Consider the following 23,789-nt stretch of genomic DNA (forward strand, 5'->3'; position numbering starts at 1 on the left):
AGGGGGGGATTGTGCTCTTGTTTTGCTCTCATACTTTTTCAAAGCTTAGAGAGATTTAGTCCTGCCACTCTCCCATGAAAGAATACTCACATACAAACACACACACATACACACGTACACATGTATACAGCAAAACCCTTCAGGTGTTCTTCCCGTATGCGATCAACTGATAAACCAATCTCAAGTTCGAATCAATGAATCACGCAAAAATCACATGATGAAACAAATAGATTTATTCCCATCGGATCTGTAGTGAAGTACATTGTTTGATGAGGACATGTTTATTCTGTGCCTATATTCAGGTCAAGCAGTCATGTCTTTTGTTCCTCCAACAATAATCACTTCATGTGAAAACCTGTTGCTCCGGCAACCTCCTACAAGCCTCGTCCTGCAGATTGTAAAGTGAACGGCATTGGAAGGCCCGAGGCGTGAAATTATGTCCATCATCACCTTGTGACGCAGCCAAACCTTGCACAACCGCTTGCTGACATAGATGCGGGACTCCATAAGCCTGCTGGCTGCAGGCATACCTGCACATGCCCCTGCTGTGAAATGATTATTTCACGCCTAGATTTCACCACACTTTACAGTCTCAACCAGAAACGTGCAGAGACTTGTTGTTAGCTATAGACTAAGACTTTCTGATTTTTAGATCAAAACAGTTTAAGAAAGTATTTTAAACAATGGTTTAAGTGAGGCCACATTACGGAAAATCATATTTTTATTTTGTATCATGTATTAATGCATTATAACTGTTTTTAGTTATAAAAAATGTTACAGTTTATTTGGATTGCTAAAAACAATCCATGTACAAGGAGTAATCGTCAAAAGTGATTGGAGTGCACAGACATGTGTAGGGGATATTGTTGAATCATTGAATTTTCAGTTTGTAAATTTCTGTTTGCAATGTTTGCACAATCCCTTTGTGTAAAGCCTGGACACTTGAAAAGTTAATCGCGCACACACACAGACACAGAAAGAGTTTGTTTTTCTAGGTTCTGAGGCTGTACACTAAATCCAGCTGCTGTTGCATTCCCATGGTGCTCTCTTGCAGCTGCATCCAATCAGATCACAGAACCTTGAAACTGAAGCAGCTTACAGCCTGAAAACACAGACCATCGTAATGCTTTTGCTGGATATCTCATTCATGAAAATCACACTCACACCTCTCTGTCTGTCTTTCTTTTTCCCTGTCGCTTGCTCTTCCTTTCTCAAGGGGTTCTGTAAAATTTTAACTAGGCCTCTTTACCGCAGGTGTTGCATATTGGTGATTAAAGCACCTCTGCATCTGTTGTTCCTCAGGCAAGATTTGGTCTGATTACCACTCACTAGGGTGCAGAGTGCCGTGACCTGCTTTTGTTTGAGTTCAGACTCATTTTGCTGTCCTTGAATGTTATCACAACTCCTGCAATCAACAAGTGGCTGCTTAGCATCATCTCATAATAACAGAAAACTAAAGTTCACCCAGAATGTATATTTTTTAGCATTTACTCAGCTTTGTGTTGTTTCAGCATGTTCCCATTTAAAGTAATGTACTCTGTTCTCATTTTAATGCAAACCAGGATAGGAAGAAAAGGAAGTCTCACAGGTTTGGATGATTGGAAAAACATGAGTAAATGTTTTATTTTAGGGTAAACTATCCCTTTAAACACTCTTTAAATAACACGCTCCTCATTGTGGTAAAAGATATGCCAAAATTGCCACTTGAAGACTCTCAGATCAAATCTGACTCAGTGCAGCATGGAGTTTCACGTTAGCCTCTATACCCCAGGTTATGCAAGAATTAGGCCGCATTATGCAACAAGACGTTAGTGTGTCAATTAGCAATACTGGTAAGCTGAGCCTAAGAAGTAAAACTGTGACAGTCTTGTTGACTCAGGGCTATGTGTCAATAGGAAGGCACGTTGACAATGAGAACCTTCCTCTTTAAAGTAGGACGGTGTGGACAGCACGTTTATCATAAGCATTAAAAGCAGGTTATGACTTTGTATACGTGTCTCAAAACAAAAGAGTGCTGAAATGTAGGCTAATAGCTCAAGGCTATTGTATTTCTGTGGTCTGAGGTAATTGGCTTTCTCTTTACTTCTATGAATGTTATTTAAAGCAGGTCATGTTGATTCAGGATTATACTAGGCCCCCGTGTCAAATAGGCTGACTCACCTTAATGTATTTCCATTTCTTTTCGATGTTTCCAATTCAGAGCTGCCTCACCTGCCAAAAAGCAAAATAACAGGACAGATGTGGTGATTCAGAGTATCTCTTTGCCTAGATTTGTGGTTTACGAGAGTGCACTCATATCTATAAAGCAAGTGTTTGTGTGAGATGGACCGAGCGAGAGGCATGGGGGGGTTGTGGGACATGATGAGAGAATGGTGAAGTAGCCAGCCCACAATGGGCCACATTGTTCCAAGCTCATAATCAGAGCGGACATGGAACTTGGCTGGGAGTGTCGTCCCCGTAGCCCTCGACACAGCTGCTGGGACTTCAGTTTATATTCCCTCCGTTCTGCTTTCATCAGCATCTCTCTTGTGCTCATTTTCTCTCCGTCTCTGTCTTTCCCATTCAGTGGCTGTTTTTCCTTCCTCTATTTGAAATGAAGGGGTCAGGACATGAGCGACGCACTCTTGTGTAACACTACAACTGCATAAACAAACTGTGCCAATCAAAAAGAGCCAAAGCTTTGACCTCAATATCTTATGCTTTAGTACAGGAATCTCAGGCCTCCATCCAACTGTCCTCCAACCAGCCATCTTTGCTTCCTGTATGCATTTAAGTTAGTGGAACAACCAGTAGCCCAGTGGAAAAACCCAGCCAGTAACTGGATCTTTAAAAGATTAGAGCTCTGCTTCAATGACGAGAGAAATAAGAAGCTTAACAGCTGGCCCAGTGGCGGTAGCTGTGTTTACAATAAAAACTTGCAGTCAGCTGCGAGGTCTTTGCGTCACTGGCACGTAAAAATAAAACAAGAGACCAGAGAGAGACCCCTCCATCATGGCTCAAAATTTCCACAGAGACCTGAGGATGGTGCCACTCCTTGTATAAAACATCACAACTGGGTAGAATGGACTTGGTGTCCATCTTCGGCAAAAACATTCATGTACAAATTCCATTACATGGCCTTTCAGCAGCGCGTTAACCGATAATTGTTGCCTCATAGTTTTCTAAATTGATTGAAGCATTCGCGGCGTGTGTTTTGGCTGCACATACGGTTGGCTGCGGTTCTTGGCTGTCGGGCTCGGATGATTCCATGGGGTTGCATGTTGCTGGGCTGGAGCTGCTTTACACATAAACATTACATGACCCAAGCAGGCAACACATGCTCCCTGCACTCTGTTAGGTTGCTGGGAGTGAGTTGTATTTTTGACCCGTTCTAGGTCAGGTATCCGCCCTTGTGTTGCCTCCCATATGTTCTGCATTTTCTTGCGCTATCCTCCCAACCCCCAGTCCCGTTGCCCCTGTAATTGCCAGGTAATGTTTCGGCTCTGGCTCCTCCTCTACTGCCATTATTCCTGTTCTGGATTAATGCGACTGCCAATAGTGGCCACAGGCTTGGCAGCATTTCAAAAAAGGGGCCCACCTTCGATACATTATACACAAGCAGCTTTCACCAAGGTGTGCATTTCAAGACAGTCTTCCTCTGTTTTTATACTGTGCTTTTTTCGGTTAAATCAAAGCTGGAGGGGACACTGGAGACTCCCCCCACCCCCCCAATCTGATCTCAGTAACCCCTCCCTGCTCATATCTGATATTCCCCAGCCGCCTGGCGCCCAGAGGGAGGCCCACCTTTACCACCCAAAGTAGACCCAATAATACAGACCTGTTGGCTTTTGTGGTCATGCACTGTCCCATTTCCCAAAAATCACCTTTCAAACTAAACTACACAACAAATAACAGTAGACTATAGGGCTACATTTACAATGCCTTTGGCATAGGTATCATACTGGGTAGATTTGAATGCTGTACTTTTGTTTGTGTGGTCACTTTATTCCCTTTCTTCCTCTTTTCAGTAAGCAGAAAAAACACTTTAGGTGAGCTTTTACAAAAAGTGACCACTGTCAAAAGGTCGACATGTGACTTTTAAGGTATCTGTAAATCTTGTTTTTGTGATTGAAATGCAAAAAAAGGAACATAGACATTTCCAAAGAATACCCATCCACCTTGACTGCGAAGTAGGGGATGACCAAAGTCAACTAGGTAGCAAACAACATTTAGGTCACAAGGGGTCATATAAAAACAAGTATCTCACAATGCAGGCAATTACTTGGATGAAAGTTAACAGGACAAACGGGAAGAGCCAGGCAATGCTCCAAATGAACACAAACTAAATAAAGGGCTGAAGGGAAGCAATCAAATGATGGAGCACAGTCCGGGAATTGCTTGTATGTTCCACTGAGCTCACTGGTTATAGGTAAGCCAGTTAGGCAACATGTAGAAATTATGATGTAACAAGACAACAGTCTTAGACTCTGTTTGGTTAATCCACATGCATCTCTATATTCGGTATGCAAACAAGCTCATTCTTTAGACCTACAGAGATAGGCACACCCTTTCTGAAGACAATTGAGTTGTACTCTCTTGGGAAGAGAGGAATAGGTTATCACACTTAGACAATTGTTTTTCTTTCTGGCAAATAACACTTGAGGGGAAGTAAAACTGATTTGTGCTTTCCAGAGAATCTCTTGCCCTTTGTATCACTCTTTAGAGAAAAGAGAGAGTATTAAAGACCAAGACATGAGACAAGAGATTTATTAATTATAGTTCATTAAAATGAATTAAAGACCATCTCTAACCATGTGTCCAACGGGAGTTGAAAACCATAGAAATAATGATTTAACCATGATAGTTCTCTTGTCAGATTAGGGAACAGGAAGTTGAGCTGGCCCAGAAAGGTTTGCAGAGATTTTGCCCAAGAAAACAAACATCTTAGCCCAGATCTCCTTTCCACAAATCTTCACCTACTCCACCCACCAATTCAGGTCTTTCAATCTGGCTTATTCCTGGAAAACCCCATAGGAAAGTGGGCTGTAATTCATTATGACCATCTATTCCTGTTGATATTGTAATTACATATGTATGAGTGCACATGAAAAGGTTTCCCAACACCTGGATACCATTTGAATTTTCCTATGAATGTGAAATATGGTACATGAGTTGTGCATCACATATTTAAGTTTCTTTAATGGATCTGTGATGCACATTAGGATCAACAACAAATTATCTTCTCATCAATAACTATATTTCACTGTATTGAATTGTGTTGATGAGGTTAAATTTTTGGTTCTTCAGTGTTTTTATTTCATGTATCTTTTAGTGCTATAAGAGCATTAACACATATAAACACATATAACACACACTTGCATATAAGTGTGTACTTCCTGGCCCTGTCCTAAATTGCATACTTGTTTACTCATGAGCTCCCTATTTTAGGCCACTATGCAACGGATGCACACTTCTTTCAAGCCTGCACTGAGGAAAGCTTTGCAGCAGATTTCTACCCAACAGTGAAATCTGTATCGGCACGAATGTGTGGAAGACCGTGAGGACTAAGAATGCCATTTAGGACAGGGGCTATGCATGTGCATGTATACCACACATGAGGTGAAGACAGTGACCTGCCTTGCTTTGATTTGAGTTTGACATTAGCATATTGCTATGCTAATAACCTAGCACTTTAAGCATGAAATACACAATATATAAATATTTAATGTTCAAAATAGGCATTAGTATTTTATCCAATAACAGTACTGTATATTTATTTTATATGAATGGATGTTCACAGTCAGTAATAAAGTTGTTTATTCAGGAAGATGCAAGTTTGGCATCTTAGTGCATTCTAAGTAAGCCGCTCAGTTAAAGTTAAAATGTAGGATGTCTTAAAATTGCCCTGGAAACAAATATAGGTTATAATAATGTTATGTTTTTAAAATGTTAAAATGTCCAGTTCTTTTGTCGTGATTATAACATTATTTAAATGTTACTAAAACTTTTCTTACAACACAATAGTGACTTTATTTTTACCCCAAATATTTGATTGTTTATTTTTTTATATTCTTATTTTAATAATAATAAAAATATCCAGTATTCCTGTTGTGATTAGAACATTATTTAAGGTTAAAAGAATGTTTTAAGGTTAAAGAATGTTTGTTCATTCTATTTTATATTCATAACTTTTATTTTTACTCAGATCACATTATTTGAAAGTTTTTTTTTCTATAAACATTCAAATATCCAGTTTTCTTGTTGTGCATTTTAAAAGTTGTGAGAATATACCCATGTTAGCTGGGTGGCTGGATGAGTGATGGACACACACACACACACACACACACACACACACAGACAAACAGGTGGTGGATCATTTAGGCAGTGATTTACAGAGCTCTCTGAGTTTCATTGTGCCGCTCTTCCTCTAACCTCCTTGGTCTCCTCTCTCCAGAGCTCCTAAAAACAGCCTGATCTCCCCTGTTAAACAATAGAGCACGCCATCCTCACTTTGTGTTTGCCTCCACAGGAGCGTGACTGAACATCTTAGTGAACCCACACAGCTGTGAACGACCATTTGAGTTGAATTCATCTAAACGCACATGGGTGTTCACTAACAAAACACTTGTAATTTTCCATCAAACAGTGGTCAACGTGACGATGATGAAATGCCCTGAAATGTGTCGTAGGCGTGACGATTTTAAATTAAATCTTGTATGTAAAACTGTGCACATTAAAAGCAAGTTCCTGTTTAGTCTGTGAAAACGAAGTAAACAGAAAATATTCAATCACGTTTTGCTTGCTCACTGCTTTTGTCAGTCCCAGATCTCATTTACGGTCAAAAATAGCAGCTTCTCTCAGTGTGCTCAGACGGTCAAGAATATGTGAATTTCCCCTAGAAGTTGTGGGTGCTAAAACCCTATCATCTGAAGGTGTTAATCTAGCAACTGGTTCCTCAACTGCTTCCGTAGCACGCATCGAATGAATGTTACGAAGTGGTTTAAAAATGTAAAAAGAATTTTTTGTGGCTACCCAAACTGTATTTTTAAAGCATGACCTTTATTAAAGTTTCCACATCCCTTCAATGTGACATTTCTGTGTACCATTCCACGGTACACATTATGTGCTGCTAAGATTATTTTGCATTTCAATGTTTTGAAGTGATTTTATGGTTTGTTGGACACGTGTTTATGTCAGGGTGAGAATGTTTGTGTTTGTGAACGTTGTCTGAGCAAGTGAGCATACCCTGAGGACAGGGGAATGGAAGGAACAGGCCCGACTGGTTTCGTTTAGGCCTAATCTTGATGGAACATTGCCTCTGAGAATCTGTGGGGAGATTTGCCAATGCAATCTCAGGTTAGGTAGGTTTTTTCTTTCTGAGGTTCCGAATGGTAAAGGAGCAATTTTTTTTACCTCAGGCACAGTGTGTTTGAGTGTGTGTGTGTGTGTGTGTGTTTTCTCACACATAACCTTTCAGTATCTTGTCACCTGAGGTTATGAGAAGCATGTGAGAATCCTTAAAAGTTAAGTGAACCACAAACTAAACATTTCAACTTTGATACCAATCTGTTTCCTTTTTGATTTTCTTGCTAACTTTTTACAATGCCATTAGCAGACGAATGACTCATTTGAACCAGTCATAAGATAAAGCTGCAATCACTTCTTAGTTTGTCTGTCTGTTACAACAATGTTATCGTAGATTATTTTGAGAAAGCAGGTTATCGGAGCGTGTCATTTCTTAGTGCTTACTCAAGGTCCCGCAGTGGATAAGAACTACATAGGGCGTGTTTGAGTGTGTGAACAGAGCTAAGGCAATAGTCCCCTTTAGGCATTTACTTAAGGTTCATCCAGAAGATAAGCAGATCATTGGTCTCCTGTTCTTGTGCCTGACATGTTGTAGCCTGAATGTGCGTTGAATGGTTTTGAGACATATGGAGGCCGCTTGAAACAAAGCTTGTAAATGCTGGTGAAATGTTCCCTTTACTGTTTGACAAAGCTAGAAGGAAGGACTAAAACATTATATTTAAATTATTGTCTGGAGTCTATGACTTGTGTGAAATGTGTTTTATTTACACAGGTAATGCTGGAATGCTCTGATGGAGCCAGATTGACTTTGAAACGCTTGTTGTACCATGAAGCTTCGATCATATTCAGTTACAGTTCTGGCCTGGGTGTCAGGGTCTTCACGTACTCTGTCGTCATCACTTTCACCTACAGATACTCACACAAATAGACCAAGTTTCCAGCCACCCACCGTCTACAGTTTGCCCTTTATGACCACACCGACCTGCTTCTTTTCCATGTTATAGTCACATAAGCTTGTGATAATGTGATGTCCATTAGACTCACTCACTTGCATCACATCTCCAATTGAACTAATGTATGCATCCAGTTTTAAATTTACTTGCAAGAACGTTGCTTTCACAAAAATGATAACTGATTGTGGGGGTTCATAAAAGAACAATCAAGGCGTGGTGTTTCTTGAAAATAATTGGGTCTAAGCTCATTTGAGAACATGTGAGGCAGGAAGGACGTGAAGAAAAGGTGGTTTGGAGCTTCAGATACATTGCGCATCACTACTCTCACGGCAGTGAAATGTCACAAGCAACATCAAACAGTTTGAGATATGCTTCCCACTCACTGTACAGTTATGCCTCCAAAGGTGTTAAGATATGCAGTTTTGCGCACACATGCAAAAAATGCTAACTTAAAAAAAAGACACAAAAAACACATTGCTGCCTCTACCTTTTTTGGTCACATCAGATGTGTTTCTAGCCCCGCAGTGAAAGCTGCAGTATTTACATACAGCAGAAAGTGCAGTTTCTCCGTTGTTTTAATCTCATCCAGAAGCTCCCAACGTCCTACCCTAAGGTCCAACACAAACACTTAGCACAGTACAGATCAGAGATGTGACAGGGTTAAGTAGCTCAGTTTCAGCTTTCTAACTCGGTCTCCTCTACGCTTCTTTGTGCTGTTTCAGCAGCCAGAGAAATACTGCAAATAGAACCCAGTGGCTGGGTGCAGTCGCAACCACACTTTCCTTTGCACCTGGTTCCACTACCAACTTACCTTCATATTGAAACTTTTCCAAACCGCACATTTTTTGAGATCTTTTCTTCTAAACACCTTTTTTCTGGCATAATCTTCTGCTCTTCGTTACAGGTCAAGGGTTGCTCTGAAGCAGTAAAAAGAAACCATGTGATGGACTATGGAAACAGCCAGGGGGGGCAAAGTTAATATTCATGACCAGACGATTGGATAACTGCACGGCTTCAGAATGGCAAGTTCTTATATGTGGACCTTCCAGTCATAATAACTGAGCTGAGATGGGACAAGCTGCTCAACACAATATGTAAACTAAATATATACAGTATTTCAGTGCAAAACACTCTGTCATGACACTAGGGAGTTTTCTGAAGTTGCCAAGGCATCTCTATTCAGGCATTTTGAGTAGTTTTAGTACATTGCTATGATAATCACTCTCTTAATGTGTTTTTGTTGTAAACTGAAACTAGTTGCATGCCTTTAGGGCCATGGACAATTGTCTATGATACAACCAATATGTTATTTTAACACTAATGATGTTTCACTTTAAGCTTACGTTTCCTCATTGTTTTGGTGTAAAGATAAACAGTAGGTCAGAAAGTAAATCTGTTCACATGAAACTACTTACTTCGCAGAACACAAGTTACTCTTCAATCTGAAGTTATCACTGACCCTGGCCTTCCACTTGCTCTACATATGCACACACACATGCATCTGTACACAAACGAATGATACAGAAAAGGGCAAAATTGGCACATTTTTGTCTGTTTGCACTGCTCAAACATCGAGCAATCCATTCCAGGACTTCCTGATAGAGGAATTACAAAGTCTAGTAGTGTTTCTCAACATACACAGACTCAGGTTGATGTAGCTTTCCGCTTTGTACCATTTTTCTCTCTCTCCAGCCGCACTGCATGTGAAAGAGAGACCTGCTTCCTGTTTATGATGAGAACACATCAAGCACCTATATGTTTACAGGCACATTTTACAGGATGTGGCCTCGTTCACGAGGGTGGAGACTGTGAGTGCAGTGGAGGAAAGATGGGGAGGTTGAGGGTTTCTTTATATAGGTACACCTGACAGAACATACCAAGCAACTGGTGCAAGTCTTTCCATCACCTGCACAATGGAAATAGCAAAAAGGAACATATTCGAGTGTTGTTTTGTAGACTTGGGTGCCAACAAGTTGAACATATACTGTGTTGAACTCTGCTTCACAAGTAGATGTGGTCAATATTTATTTACCGAACAAGACTCCAGAAAGTTTTTGGACACATTAACTGCTTTAGAGCATCATTGCTTTAGATAAGAAAGCAACCATGTGCTATTTATAAACAAATTATGCTATTGTTAGTATATAAAGCTAGTTCACACAGGTGTCTTACCAAATAACCACAGATGTAGTTTATTATGCACATTCACCTCCAAGGTTTGATAGGTCTGGAGAGCATATCTATTATTTGTATTATCTATAATGTCATAACTGCATTTTTTTAAAGTCTGCATGTCTCTTTAATAAAAGCAACTGCATAGAATTAATACAGCTTAGGTGTTCTAATACGTTTGGTTATGATAGACTCAAACAAACAATAGGCTATTATAATCAAACATGTTATATTATAGAGTGATGTTGAAATGTTGAAAGGTTATTACTTTTACGTAGAAACACAAATGCCTCGGGGAAAAAAAAAATTGGAATCAGTACAGACAGAGAAAACAAACTAGCAATTTCCCCAAACCTGTGAGATCTAATGTCACATCAACTGTACGTGTTTGAAGGGGGTTTTCAGTTAACTTAATCTGTTTGAGGACAAAGTTACATAACGGCCAGACTCTAACGGTTGCCCTGATGTAACGTGTCACGCTTTAACTTCGGAGATCTTTTCTCCTCTAACCCAATTCATCACTATTTCAGCAGAAACCAGAGAAGCAGATTTCCCATTAGGAACTGTGTAATCAGAGAGACCCATGGAGTTTGACCACAGTCAGGTCAGTAGCCCATCAATCCTTCTCTAGACTACCAATGACTGTACTCCTCACAGGAACTCCCTCATTACAGTAGACCGTGGGTCAGAATGTTTGATAATATGCAGAATATCTGTTTTCCTGTATCACAGATGCCAGATCCACAGAGATTAGTAAAACCATAATGATCCAGAATTGGGGTTCTGTGAAAATCGCTGTCCTAACCAAATAAGAAGTTTGTGTTCTCTCGTCCTCAGCGGTCAGTCGCAAGTATAATTCAGTCAAACCATTCTCGAGACATTTTGGTAGCATGTGCAGCCAAAACCATCTACCCTGCCTTTGTGTATTATATATAAACACACCACTATTATGATTATTGAACTTTTAGTTTTAATTGCATTTGACAGCAGGACGTGTATCTTTTTCCTTGCTTCAAGCAATCCATCTCCTTGCATCCGCCACAAGATAAATACCGCATAAAAATGATACTCACGATTATTTATTTTCTCAAAAATATGGGATTTTATTGGTTTTAACTGCAATCAGTCATTACAAAAGAGAGATCAATCTTATATAAACTCATAGAAATTACTGTAGTGAACAACAATAGCTGTTTATATGAAAAAAAAAAAAAAATACATTCAACTCTTCAGATACTTTCTTTGTGTCTATACTGTTAACCAACTTGGACAATCATTGCTTAAACCACTGAGGATACAAGCAATAAGTCATAAAAAAAGTTTTATTTAAGGCAAAGAAGCTTGCTCATGGAATGTGTAAAAGAGGCACTTTACATAGAAGCCAAAAGCTCCAAATGTCCAAGGACAACAGAACTTCAACCCAGTAGGTCACAATTACTGCCTGCCTTTCATGTCCACCACCATAAACCAAATAAATTGCTTTAACACTGGAGGTTTATTACTTGCAACATCATTAAACCTTTGTAACGAACATTCAAAAAAAAAAAAAAAAAAAAAAAAAAGCACTTCATGATGGTATTTATAATGTGGTGCATGTGTTAAGGCCACTAAACTTCTGCATCTTGGATCAACTTGATACTTTGACAAGTTGATCATTTGTTCCATAGATCAAATCTATCATCAGGCTCAGGCATTCAGTTAATGGATTGGTAATCCAAGTCTGTTTTCACAACAAAAATTCACGGTTTGATTCACTGTTAAAAAAAAAAAAAAAAAAAAAAAAAAAAAAAAAAAGATTTTTAACTGCCATATAAATTGCTACAAGTGGGGCCTAAGCTCACCTCAAACAAACAAACAACAAAAAAAAGCCGACACTCCTGTGAGTTTATAATCTAGGAATGATTGTATGGTAGTACTGATTTTGCAGTCAAATATCTGGGAAAAAGGGAATGACAATAAATCTACAATAAATAAATCAGAATGCAGAGGATTTTTTTTGTTTTTGCTTTAAATTAAGTTTCATTTAAGTGTAGTTGCCAACAAAAGTCATTGTAGTACAATATATTAAACTGTGAAAAAAAGAAAGCCGACAAGTCTTCACAATCTTAAGATTAATACAGAAGATCATAATTTAACATAAAAGAAAATATATTCTATCGTTTCATTATCAAGATAAATACAAACAAAATTAACAAAAAAATGCATATGATCACCAATAAATATGTTTTTGATAAGTTAAATAAGCAGTGACAAGCAAACCCTTCTGTTCTGAAAGGTTTTCAAACAATAACAATAATATAACCATAATAATAATAATAATAATAATAATAAACAATGACCATAATAAAAATCAAAACTTAGAGGTGGAAAGATGACAAAATTACAAAGTGCTCCTCTGAGCAGAATCTACGGAAAAAAGCGTGCTTGCATGAAGAACTAAAGTGAAGCTGTAGGAGGTTGAACTGCACCTTGGGAATGATGGAAATCTCCCTCTGTCTGCTGATTGGCCGGAGGGAAGTTGGCTTTTGAGGTGGGACAGAAAAGTTTGTTTTTAAGGTCTAATAACAACAAGATTCCCTTCCCAACAAACTTGAAGTAACCAGCAACTAATGGGAAAAAGGGCACTAACAACAACAATAACAAAAATTGTAAGGAATTGTTCATTTTTTTGAGTGGAGTCGTCCCATCTCAGGGTTTGTGCTGGCTGGAGAGGAGGCATGGAGCATGTAGCACCTGATTGAACATTTGAATGTGCCTGAAATATTCCAGAGCTCCATTCTCATTCAACCCTTACGAGAGAAGTCCTTCCTGCAGACTGGTGTAATCTGCAATTTCAAGGTAGGGAGAGCACACACTCAAAACAAGAGCTACATAATTAGGCCACAAAAAAAAATATATATATATATTAAAAGATAAAAGAAACAGTGGTCCATTCACCCCAACACTTAACCCCAGGCACTTGTCTTTTTTTTTCATGTTCTTTTCCTCTTTTTGCTTTAAGCAGGTCTACAAAGACAGTTGTGAAAAGTCTAAGCATGACACTTGTGAGCTTTAGTTAGTTATGAAAGAGTGTCCTTGAGAAGAGTGGTAATTTGTGAGGAGGGGGAAGGGCGCAGATCTCTCCCATAACCGTGCCACTGGCTCCGCTACACTTGACTGCAGCTGTGGCACCTGGCACAACGGTCTCATACCTCTCACGATTAGCATTTCGCTAATCCACTTCCTACTCTGCGTGTTTGGCACAGTCACACCAAGAACATAGCAGAGGCCTCTGCAAGCCGAGGCCCGGAAAACAGAAGGGTCTTGAGGCTGGGAGAGTTTTAGCTTGTTCTGGCTAAAAAGAGTATTCAAAACGAGAAAGATCCCTTAATTCACTGCATCGGTTTTCAGAGCGGACTTCATACAAGGAGGGAAGTCTACGGCTTCTAGGGCGCCGGAGAAATGGCGAGAGGTAGAGGGAGTGCTAGCGTCTCATCCTCTCTGCCCAAGACTGCTGCGTGCAGTGGAAAGGGGGATGGGGTCTGGCTCAGTGTGCTCTAGTCGTCAGAGATGGAAAGCCTGCTGAAGATAGGCAGTCGGCGGGTGGTGTCGAGGACGGGAGATTCGGAGCCGCTCAGACTTCCGCCCGCGCTGCTCTGGTAGCCCTCTTGGTCGGAATCTAGCTGACTGGATGGAGACTCGTGAAGTTGGGGAGACTCTGACATGGCCCTGAAGTAGTACGGGGTCGTCGGGGAAGACGGAGCCTGGGTGGAAGGGTCGGAGCAGGATAAAGGTGCGTTGCCCAGGCCGGGGCTGAAGAGGTTGGCCAGCTCCTGGCTGGAATACGTAAAGGGGTTGCTGCTAGGCCACTCGAGCAGTTCGTCCGGGGAAAATATAGGTGGAGGAGTGACCGAGGTAGGGCTTTCCCTCAAGCCTTCAGAGCTGGGGAACCCTGCAAAGCTGTAGCTGTGTTGCAGCCGAGGCCTCTCCATCTTATTGGAGGATGAAAGCGGCGATGGGGTCGGAGGAGGTCCGCGGCGCTCTTCTGCGTTGTGGATGAAGTGGCAGCGTGGACCGTAGGGGCAGAAGCCGATGGTGTGGAATGTGCGGCAGAGCTCTGTCTTGTATTTAGGATGGCGGCTTAGGCTGCGCAGCTCATGAATGCCATGGGCAAACTGGCACTTGTCACCGTACTTGCAGGCGCCGTTCTCCTCGAAAGGCCTGCATAGCTCTGTCTTGTAGCGGCTCGAGTTGACCTGGCTGTTGGGGCCTCCAGGGCCCGAACACTTCTGTAGCAGGCGATCCCCCGTCTCCGAGAAAGAGCGGTCCCGAAGTCGGTTCTCTTTGTTGCTGCTGCCGGTGGTTCCCGTCCCTGAACCGAGCAGGGATGGATCTGCCTTGGCAATGTTCAAGAACTGGTTTTGGTTGAGTTTGGTGCTAGCCAAAGTGACAGAGTGCCGGCGCTGGTAAACCCCACCAGTTGAGGGCGTCCCCACAGCCTTCCTGTCCAGCAGGCACCCGGTGGGGTTGGAGATGGGCAGACTTGCCCCTGTGCAGGGGACCGAGACAGGGTGTGGAGTACTGAGGATATTATTATTGTAGTTCAGCATTTTGTTCTACAAAAGAAAAAAAAAAAAGAAAAGAAAAATTATGACACTGAATTCAGTTTTTGAAAGTCACAAAGTGGTTGGCTCATCTTAACCGTTTCACACTGGCTTCATGTTAAACCCATGAGTAAATACAGGCCTAAACAACTGCTAGCTTGGCTCAATGCCCACTATGGGAAAGCTTGACTGCTTTAGAAACGCAAAGACTGCTGTGTGTGTCTGATATGAGTAATAACCTAACTTGTACAGTATCAGAAGTTGGACTAGGTCTGTCTGGAAACCTGTGGAAAAACACTGATGACCGCATCTGACAACTTTAATAACTTCAGAATCAATCTCAAACTAAATGTTGTTTAGTTTCAATGAGGAAATTTGTCAATGTACGAACATTATAGCCAAACAGGGTTGTAACAAAGACATACATCATTCTTAAACTTCTGGTCACCAAATCTTGAATATTCGGCAACAACCTAAAAAGCTACTATGGTTTGTATTTACACCATGCCACATGGTTTATTAAGAAAAACTATTAATAGAGTTATTTATAGGGTTTCACTCATGCGACAATCAGCTGGATGGAAATACACACTCAAATCTAAATGTTACATCCGCACAGCAAAGAAAAACACATTAACTCTACTGACAAATGATGTCTGAATGCAAGTATGGGTTAACCACTGAAATAAGCTCATATCTAAGAACCATCTTGACTCACTGATTTAAGTCACTCCTCTCAGTCAAAGTTTAATTCAATAAAATCACGAGACAGCCCTGACTTTGCAAAGATTCATACACCATTCACATTTACACCCAAACAGGTCTATCAAAAACACTGTTTCATCAGGTTTAATTATAATATATATATATATATATATATATATATATATATATATATATATATATATATATATATATATATATATATATATATATATATATATATTCAGGTGGTGGTGAAACCGGTTGCTCCACACTTCAGTTGATAAACAGTTCAAAAGGAAGCATCGTTAAACATACGTGGGTAGTTGGCATGAAACATCAGTGGGAAGTTGATGTGTACTCATGTGTTATACTATGCCAAAAGACTTAAACAGGATTGTGTCAACTGTTAGGCATGTAGTCTCTTAATTAAAATGACATTAGCTTATTGAAAACGTGTACTTGAATTAATTTAAAAAGCACACCACATAGTTACTTTGAATGAACTACTGTGAGCTCAACAGTGATTAGAATTGTGATTAAAGTTCAAATTAACTGCAAGCAGTCTGAAGATTCAAGATACACACTTTCACTTAAACATTCCTGCAACAAATCTTGATTAAAAAAAAAACGTCCATGGACACAATATGCATCAACTACCCACATATGCTGTAAAATCACAGCCATGGATTCTCCAGAACAAGCTTAGCAGGGAACTGTGCTGGCTGCAAGCGTCTACTACGTACTTTAGTGTCGTTCAGTGCTACATTATAACTTTAAACGTGACTTAAGAACGGCACAAGCAATTGTAATCTAGTTGTTAATTAATACGACTAGAAATCGCCCATTCAAAACTAGAAGGAAAGTCTAATCGTCCACATTCCACAACACAAACAGATCGAGCTGTAACTTTTTCACTACCTTGTTGTTGATCACTTCGCTGAAGTCGAAGAAAGGCGACACCACGGCTGTGGTCATCTTCCAATCGAGCATAAATCAAACGCGGCGAGAAGAATCGGATACTTTAAATTGTAACAAGCTAGGTTCTGGTTGTGTAAACTTGTGCTGCCCTGTAAGAAACCTCCTTGGTCTGCATTTCCTTTTAACCCAATGCAGGAGGGGCCAAGAGACGACGCTTCGTATGGGCGTTTCTTCTGCTCTTTTTTTTTTCAAGTTTTGAAGTTTTTACTTCTCTCTCGCTTAGGAGCGCAACGCAGTTTAAAAGTTTACCAGAGCTCTTGCGCACGCTCTCGAGCGAATCAGCGCCCTTGTGTTTAGTTGGTTTCGTCGGTGTCTAAAACTTTATTTTGCAGATTTGCGTAATTCTTAACAAAAACGCTCTGTAACTCAAAGATAGTCTTTTACCTCTCGTAGCCTAGTATGAAAATATTCGCTGCGAATTATTTCGGAAATCAACAAATTATCGCTCATCTTCAATGTACAGTGAATGATGCTGCGCTTCACTGAAGAATACAAAGACGTGGGGATTTATTTTTGTTTATTAACTGTATCCTCGTGTGCTGGTTTAAGATAATTGCCTAGCACCTTTATTTCATTGTAAACGTTTTGTTTTCTGAAGTACATTCTGAAGTACTTTAATATTCTGTAAAAACAATATTACGTCGAGCTTTTTGTTACCTCATGTGGATGGTGATGTGTTATTTTTTATTTTTTGTAAATAAGCAAAACCTGTAGTCTTTATATTAGATGGAATAGCGAAATAGAGCTCCCACAGCTTCAAAAAGCACGCCATTCAGGACAGACCCCGTCCCACGGCCCACCCTAGTAATCCATGACAGGGCAAGAACTGCTCTCTCGGTCTACACTGAGTCATTCTGTATTTGTGTTACAGCTGAGGAAGAACAGCACCACTTAGGACAAAAGTTTTTTTCAGAAATGTTGGAGGAGGGGGCAAATTTACTGGGGATGTTTGCTACGGCGCTACACTGCCCTGGGCTGTGTATGGGGCGGAGGAGAGGACGGGGTCACAACACCCCCCTTCCTCTCCACCTCCTCTCCGCCAGAGGTGGAAGTTTTTATAAAGGCCTTCCCCCTCCACACTTTAACAGCGCTTTTAACATGAGGACTGTAGGCGAGATGCGAGGAAACCTGCATGCTGAGATTATTATTCAGTTTAAGAATTATGAGTATGTTTATGAGGAGTTTAACAAGTTCTCTCCCAAACAAGTAATCTACCCTCGGGGTGTAAGAGAGACAAAACCGAAGGTTGACAGGAGTGGTTGAGATTACATTTCAAAGTGTTCCCAACTAACTTATCGATACTTTGATGATATGCCCTAAGAGTCGGGATAAGAAAAGTTATTTTCACTCATACAAAGTCCAATAATACATTTGAACTCAAGCTATGTCATAATTGCTTAAACTTGTTTGGTAAAGATCATGCAAATGAGCTGAGACTGTTTTCGCAGTGTGGCCCTTTGGCCTGTAGAGGGAGCACTTCGTTTCACAGACTGCTCTGCATTTCCTTCCTGGCTTCTGCTGTTGTTAGCTGAACAGTGAGAGGGAGCAAGAGAGAGAGAGAGAGTTTGAGATGGTAGTAAGAGGCAAGGAATGAAATATCTCTTACAGGATTACTTTGCAGTCTAATCTCTAAGTATGTAGGGGGAACTTGTGAGATTCCAAGAGTCAGTTATGTGCTGTGGTAACCGCCCTGCTGGTACAACTGAGCTGATATCTGGATGGTCATTTCAAGTTTTTAATTTCGATATCCACAGCTGACGGACGGATTTTTCTTTCGTTCAAAATCTGTTTACTTGTCTTTTCCTGTTCTGCTTTTTTTTACCAGATTCCTCTTGCATTTATGCAAATCAAGTATTTTAAAGGCTAAGCACAATTGAAATGAGGGAAAAAAAAAAATTGTCCATAAAAGCTTGGCCACAGAATCGTAAGTGGTACACCACTAGATCTCTCCAGTCTTGTTGTTCCCATGCAACTCCTCTACAAAGTAGCCGTTGCCCCCCTCTGCTCTTTGTACGGGGCTCCAGCTGTACAATGAGTTGCTTCAAGGGTCAGGACTGACGATTAGGATCGAAAGTGATGTTGAAAAGACGCCTGCTTTTAAACCTGAAAATATAAACATATGACGTTTATGGCTTTCTCTTTGACCCCTACAATATGGGAACAGCATTAGTTCTCTGGCTTAAAGATCGTGACATTATCTGCTAGCTATTATGCTATTGTTTACGATTTGTTTATCCCTCCTTTCCTGTCTTTTTGTAGAGTTGGAGCAAGGAACTGAAGAAGCTGGAAACAGGATACTGGCACAAAGGTAAATGCACTGTAGTTAGGAAGAGGAATTGCTGGGGAAAAGTGTCAGGGTTCGAAGACAGGAAATAGTGAAGTGATGAATATACGATTATTGGAATTGAATTTCCTGTCTTGAGTTTAGCATTCCTCTCTGACCAGGTTTTCTGGCCTGTTGATTATGAGGAAGGGTGTACTCCCCGTTCTGAATCATTCCTACTGTGCAGCAGCACAAAGAAATGCATCATCACTACAGAAATCATCATTTAACTGACCAGAAACCTTTATGGTTATTTAAGATCAAATATTTGTAAGTGATGGGAATAAGGTTTTTATTGACATGAGGTGTGTGTTGTCCATTTATGTTATGTCCATTTATGCAAGCAGTATTTACCGAATAAACATAGTATACGTAGATACTGAATATAATAATATATCTATTAATATTTTACAGAATTTTTCAATAATAGATATAGTGATTTATAGTGATTATTTATAAATATATATATATATATATATATATATATATATATATATATATATATATATATATATATATATATATATATCAGTTAATATAAATTCAGTAAATAACAATATTATTATATTATACATATATAATATATAAAAATATAAAGAATATAATAACATACATTCAGTAAATTGTAAAGTGTATTGTGTGCATTCAGTAACTTCAATAAATTAGTACATTAACAGAATACACATGCATATATATATATATATATATATATATATATATATATATATATATATATATATATATATATATACACACACACACACACACACACACACACACACACATATATATATATATATATATATATATATATATCAGATTCCCCAAGTTGAGGTGTTCTTTAGACCTGACCTCCGAACAGGTGTCATGGTCATGCTGAGGACGGTGCTGAAATGAGATATTAGCGAGCCCTTCACTCAACGTGGTCAAAATCAATGATCTTTGTGAGCAGCGGCCAGCACGCGGGAACAGTGGAGGCCATTCTCTGTGTGAGAACTGCCCTCCGTCCATCTGTCTCCATTCTGGAGCCGACCCCCTCTGCACAGAACCTCTCCTGTGTGGTCACAACCGGACTAGAGTTACACGGCCCATGTGTCCAGTGCTGGGCCGGACAACAAACAAGGCAGAAAGTGAAGCCACTCTTTCCTGCCTCAGACAAACATTTCTTTCTGCTTTTCCTTCTACATGCATTCTTGATCAAAATCTTGGACATGAATGAGACGCAAGATGGAAGGAAAATTAATATTTTCGCTTGTTTAGCTGCATATACATTGTTTCATGTTCTGGATTCCCTAAAACACAGCATGTGTTTTAAGTTAATGATTTGTTTACTGATTATTAAAGTTAACATGAGCTCATAATCAGCATTATGATCGTAATTTTGAGACTGTTTTATTGGATGGAAACTAGATTATTAATCTTTTTATTAATTTGTTAGGGGGTTGCTAGGGTGCTTTGATTAGTTACTAATTCGTTGCTACCCACAATACCACAACCCATAGAGCTGTGATATTTTGTGCCCAGATATCGTAAAATAAGACAAATGTTTCCATAATAGTTGTATTTCCTTTATTTGTATTGTTTGATATTTTTATAACGATGATAAAATTAGACATATATATGCTATAGGATTTGCTTGTTTTTCCGTCCAACAAAAACTTTGGAAAAGAGTAATAGCACATATCTTCTCCACAAGCTGTATAATAGGAGTTATTGTAAAGGTTTGTCTCACAAAATGCCATCGAAGTTGAATACTTATAAAATACGAATCCGGAACCTCATGCCTTTAAAAGCACTACTAATTATCCCGTAGACATTTAACCTAGTTTGCACATGAAATTAGGCTCATTATTTCTATGTGAGAATGTAATGATGACTCATGCACATTGGAGAAATAGCCCTGAGGAAAAACATGTCTTATGATTACATTGCAGATTATGTCATTGCATGTTGTCATTTAAACAGAGGAAGCAAGGGCGGGAACAACTGGATTAGCTCCAGTGGTCATATAGGTTTGTTGTTTTTTTTAATAGGAGTACTTTTGACATTTAGGGACTATATTTGGTCCTTTAGGAGCATGACAAAAATATGAAGTGTTCACTAAATTGGAGCTGAGATGCATTGTGTGACGTTATGTTTGTACGAGCAGCAGAATGCCGCTTTGCCTGGCCTAAGTCTGCCTGAACGTGTCTTCCCAAAACTGCTCTCCGCTCTAATTACTGTTATCCACAATCTACTCAAGAGTTCAGCACCTAAACCGGTACTTGCGCTCCAAACTTGCACATTTGTATCAATTATGTTCACTTGAGAGGGTATATTTGAGGCCGTGCTCTTTTGCGGCATCTCACAATCCACTCATGGGCATGTTGAGATAATTGCCACTTTCAGACAGTGGTAAAACAGTGTGGTCAACAAAGTTGCATGCAGCTCTCCATTATGCTCCTTGTATAAAACTTCAGGTGTCTCCAAACTATCAAGCTGCAAGGGAGACTTCATAGTTTAACTCGGAGATCATGGAGGCAAAACAGGGATTTTCTCTCTGTCCTGCTGTAATGGCATACTTCAACTGTTCCTTGTAGTAATGATTAAGTAGAGGTGGAGAAAGCTCTTGTGAGCAACATTAAAGGTATGTGGGCCGTGGCTGGGCAACCACAGCACAGTAAATCCTTTCCTCCGCATTCTCCCAGGGGACAGTTTTTTAGAAACCGAGTTGGTGTGTGCCAACTTGCCATATAAGATCAATGCTTTCTTGACCTCTCATTTTGATTTCACAAATGTTTTCAATCATATTCCCGAAAAGTTAGTCTCTGGCTGCCATCCATCCATGAAAAGTAGGGTTTTAATATAATGAAAACTTGATAAACGAGTAAAATGTCCTTTCAGTTTTCTGTCTTGAAAGCAAAAGATTTCAGTTTTAGGAGGGAGGATTGCTTGATGAAAGAACATTGCAGCTTACAGCTGAAATAAGTCTCATGTCAACAAGGTACTATTTTGTTTCTGTACATTAATCATCTAATCTTTCTCAATAAACTAAAGGTTTAAGACTTATATTATAAACAGGTCTCTGAACCTTTGTCTGTGTCTCATACCACATTAAAGGTAAAAATGAAACTTCTATCATCATTTGTTGCTCCAAGCCTTAATGACTTTCTTTCTTCTGCAGAACACACACACAGAAAGTCATGTTTAGAAAATCGTATGGATGAATAGACGATGACAGAATTTTTTATTTTTGGTTGAACTATCACCCGGAGGAGTGTTAGAGCTGTTTTAGATGCTTTATTTTTTAGATGTCATCTTTTTCCTTCTTTAACTCTTGAGACATCTGCTTAAGTCAACAGAAAGATCATTCAACTTTACACCCCATGCTTTTTCCTCCTTATAAGATGATGTAAATGTCTATTAAGGAAAGATATATTGGATTCATACTCTGTGTCTTTGTCCCTGTCCGTGTCAAAGATCTGAGGTGCAGCTGGGTACGATCCTGAGGGAAATCAGTTTGTTCCGTCTTCCACTGTAATGGAGTGCATTTTTAGCCCGCAGTTTTGTCTAGAACAAACTCATCATGCTCTCCACTGAACCTCACATGACAAAGACTACAAATACTGTCTGTAAACTGCCATTCTACTTTTATCTCTGTTTATCCTTTCGTGTTTTGCTTGGTAAATCAGTGTGGGTTTTTTCGTTTCAGCCTGTCTATCTGTTTGTGTGAAGAAAGGGGAAGAAGAAAAGTGAGTCTTTGTCAAATAAGAAACTGCAACCAATTACGCCCAATGCTAAGCGTGTCCACTGTGGATATTGCTGGCGTATCCACGCTTGTATATACAACCCCTCAACCTCAGGCTTTCTCAAGGTCCAGTCCCACATGGCAGCCCACACTGTTTTGTCAGCTCATTCTGCATCCTATTGTGTGACATGGAGTATGGAAACTCTTTTGGTGCGTGTTAAACAGTGTTGGTTTGCAGTTTGTTTGCCTTGAATGCTTATATGCTCTGTGAAATCCAGTAAAGTCAAATGGCTTTCCCAGAATCGGCACTTTATGAGCCCCTGTCCCCATCCTCTTCAACTTAGAATGCATTCACCAAACTTTTGAGTCACTCCAAAGCTTTCCCCCTTTACTCTTAAATGGAGTACAGATATTTTCCCAGTGCACAGCTGCCCTGTACGTATCATGACCCTCTTAATGAATCCACCCAGAGCTGGCAAACGCTTAGCTGCTCTCTTGACTTTGCGCTGACGTATCTGGCTCAGTGTTTGACCACCACCCGGCCTTCATCATCCTCCAACCAATGTGGTACTGAGGAAACAATGAAAAAAGCTAAACTAAATTGTTTCCAAATGAAAACAATTCCCAGTGGAGAGGGACGCGGCTATTAATAGATTTAATATGTGATCTCAATAATGCACCTTCTAGACATGAAAAAGCTTGGCTCCGGTCTGAACATGCGTTGCCTACAGTGATGTTTCCTGGAACAATAAGATCTTGATCTCTCATTTCTTTACAACCGGCTTCATCAACTAAACAATGGTTTCTGTTCTAGCAAACCAGGGTGCTAATTTAGGATGGGATTGGGGGGTCTGACCCCCGTAATTAGGGCTTGAACCCCCTGAAGTAAGTCAAAACAAAAGGGTGGGGACCTCTTAAAAGTCCATTTTTACATATAAGTATATATACATGTTTCTACAGCATTTCAGTAATCACAAAAGCTAGATTACAAGTTAGCAAAAGAGTGTGTTTTCGCTTCATGCTAAATAGATGTTCACAGACAGAAGTCCTTTGTCTAAAGATCA

The 23,789-nt window shown here is 39.8% G+C and overlaps 1 protein-coding gene and 2 long non-coding RNA genes across 3 annotated transcripts in view; 1 reads left to right on the forward strand and 2 right to left on the reverse strand.

The window, feature by feature from the left end:
• The window catches only part of LOC122361633, a 47,226-nt gene extending 36,878 nt beyond the window's left edge, over positions 1 to 10,348 (forward strand). Inside the window, exon 5 of the long non-coding RNA XR_006252991.1 lies at positions 9,142 to 10,348. This is a non-coding gene — a long non-coding RNA (uncharacterized LOC122361633). The remainder of the gene's footprint in view (positions 1 to 9,141) is intronic.
• LOC122361632 lies at positions 312 to 9,160 on the reverse strand. Its single transcript, XR_006252989.1, has 4 exons — positions 9,049 to 9,160; positions 8,725 to 8,845; positions 2,161 to 2,211; positions 312 to 1,102 (listed from the first exon to the last, which is right to left on the reverse strand). It is a non-coding gene; the product is annotated as an uncharacterized LOC122361632 (long non-coding RNA).
• Positions 10,349 to 11,487: 1,139 nt separating the features above from the next.
• zfp36l1a (zinc finger protein 36, C3H type-like 1a) lies at positions 11,488 to 16,786 on the reverse strand. Its single transcript, XM_043262852.1, has 2 exons — positions 16,616 to 16,786; positions 11,488 to 15,004 (listed from the first exon to the last, which is right to left on the reverse strand). The coding sequence occupies exons 1-2, from the start codon at positions 16,685 to 16,687 to the stop codon at positions 13,946 to 13,948; spliced, it is 1,131 nt and encodes a 376-aa protein (XP_043118787.1). The 5' UTR covers positions 16,688 to 16,786; the 3' UTR covers positions 11,488 to 13,945.
• Positions 16,787 to 23,789: the final 7,003 nt, after the last annotated feature.

Source organism: Puntigrus tetrazona, chromosome 17 (assembly GCF_018831695.1).
Source record: "Puntigrus tetrazona isolate hp1 chromosome 17, ASM1883169v1, whole genome shotgun sequence".
NCBI lineage: Eukaryota > Metazoa > Chordata > Actinopteri > Cypriniformes > Cyprinidae > Puntigrus > Puntigrus tetrazona.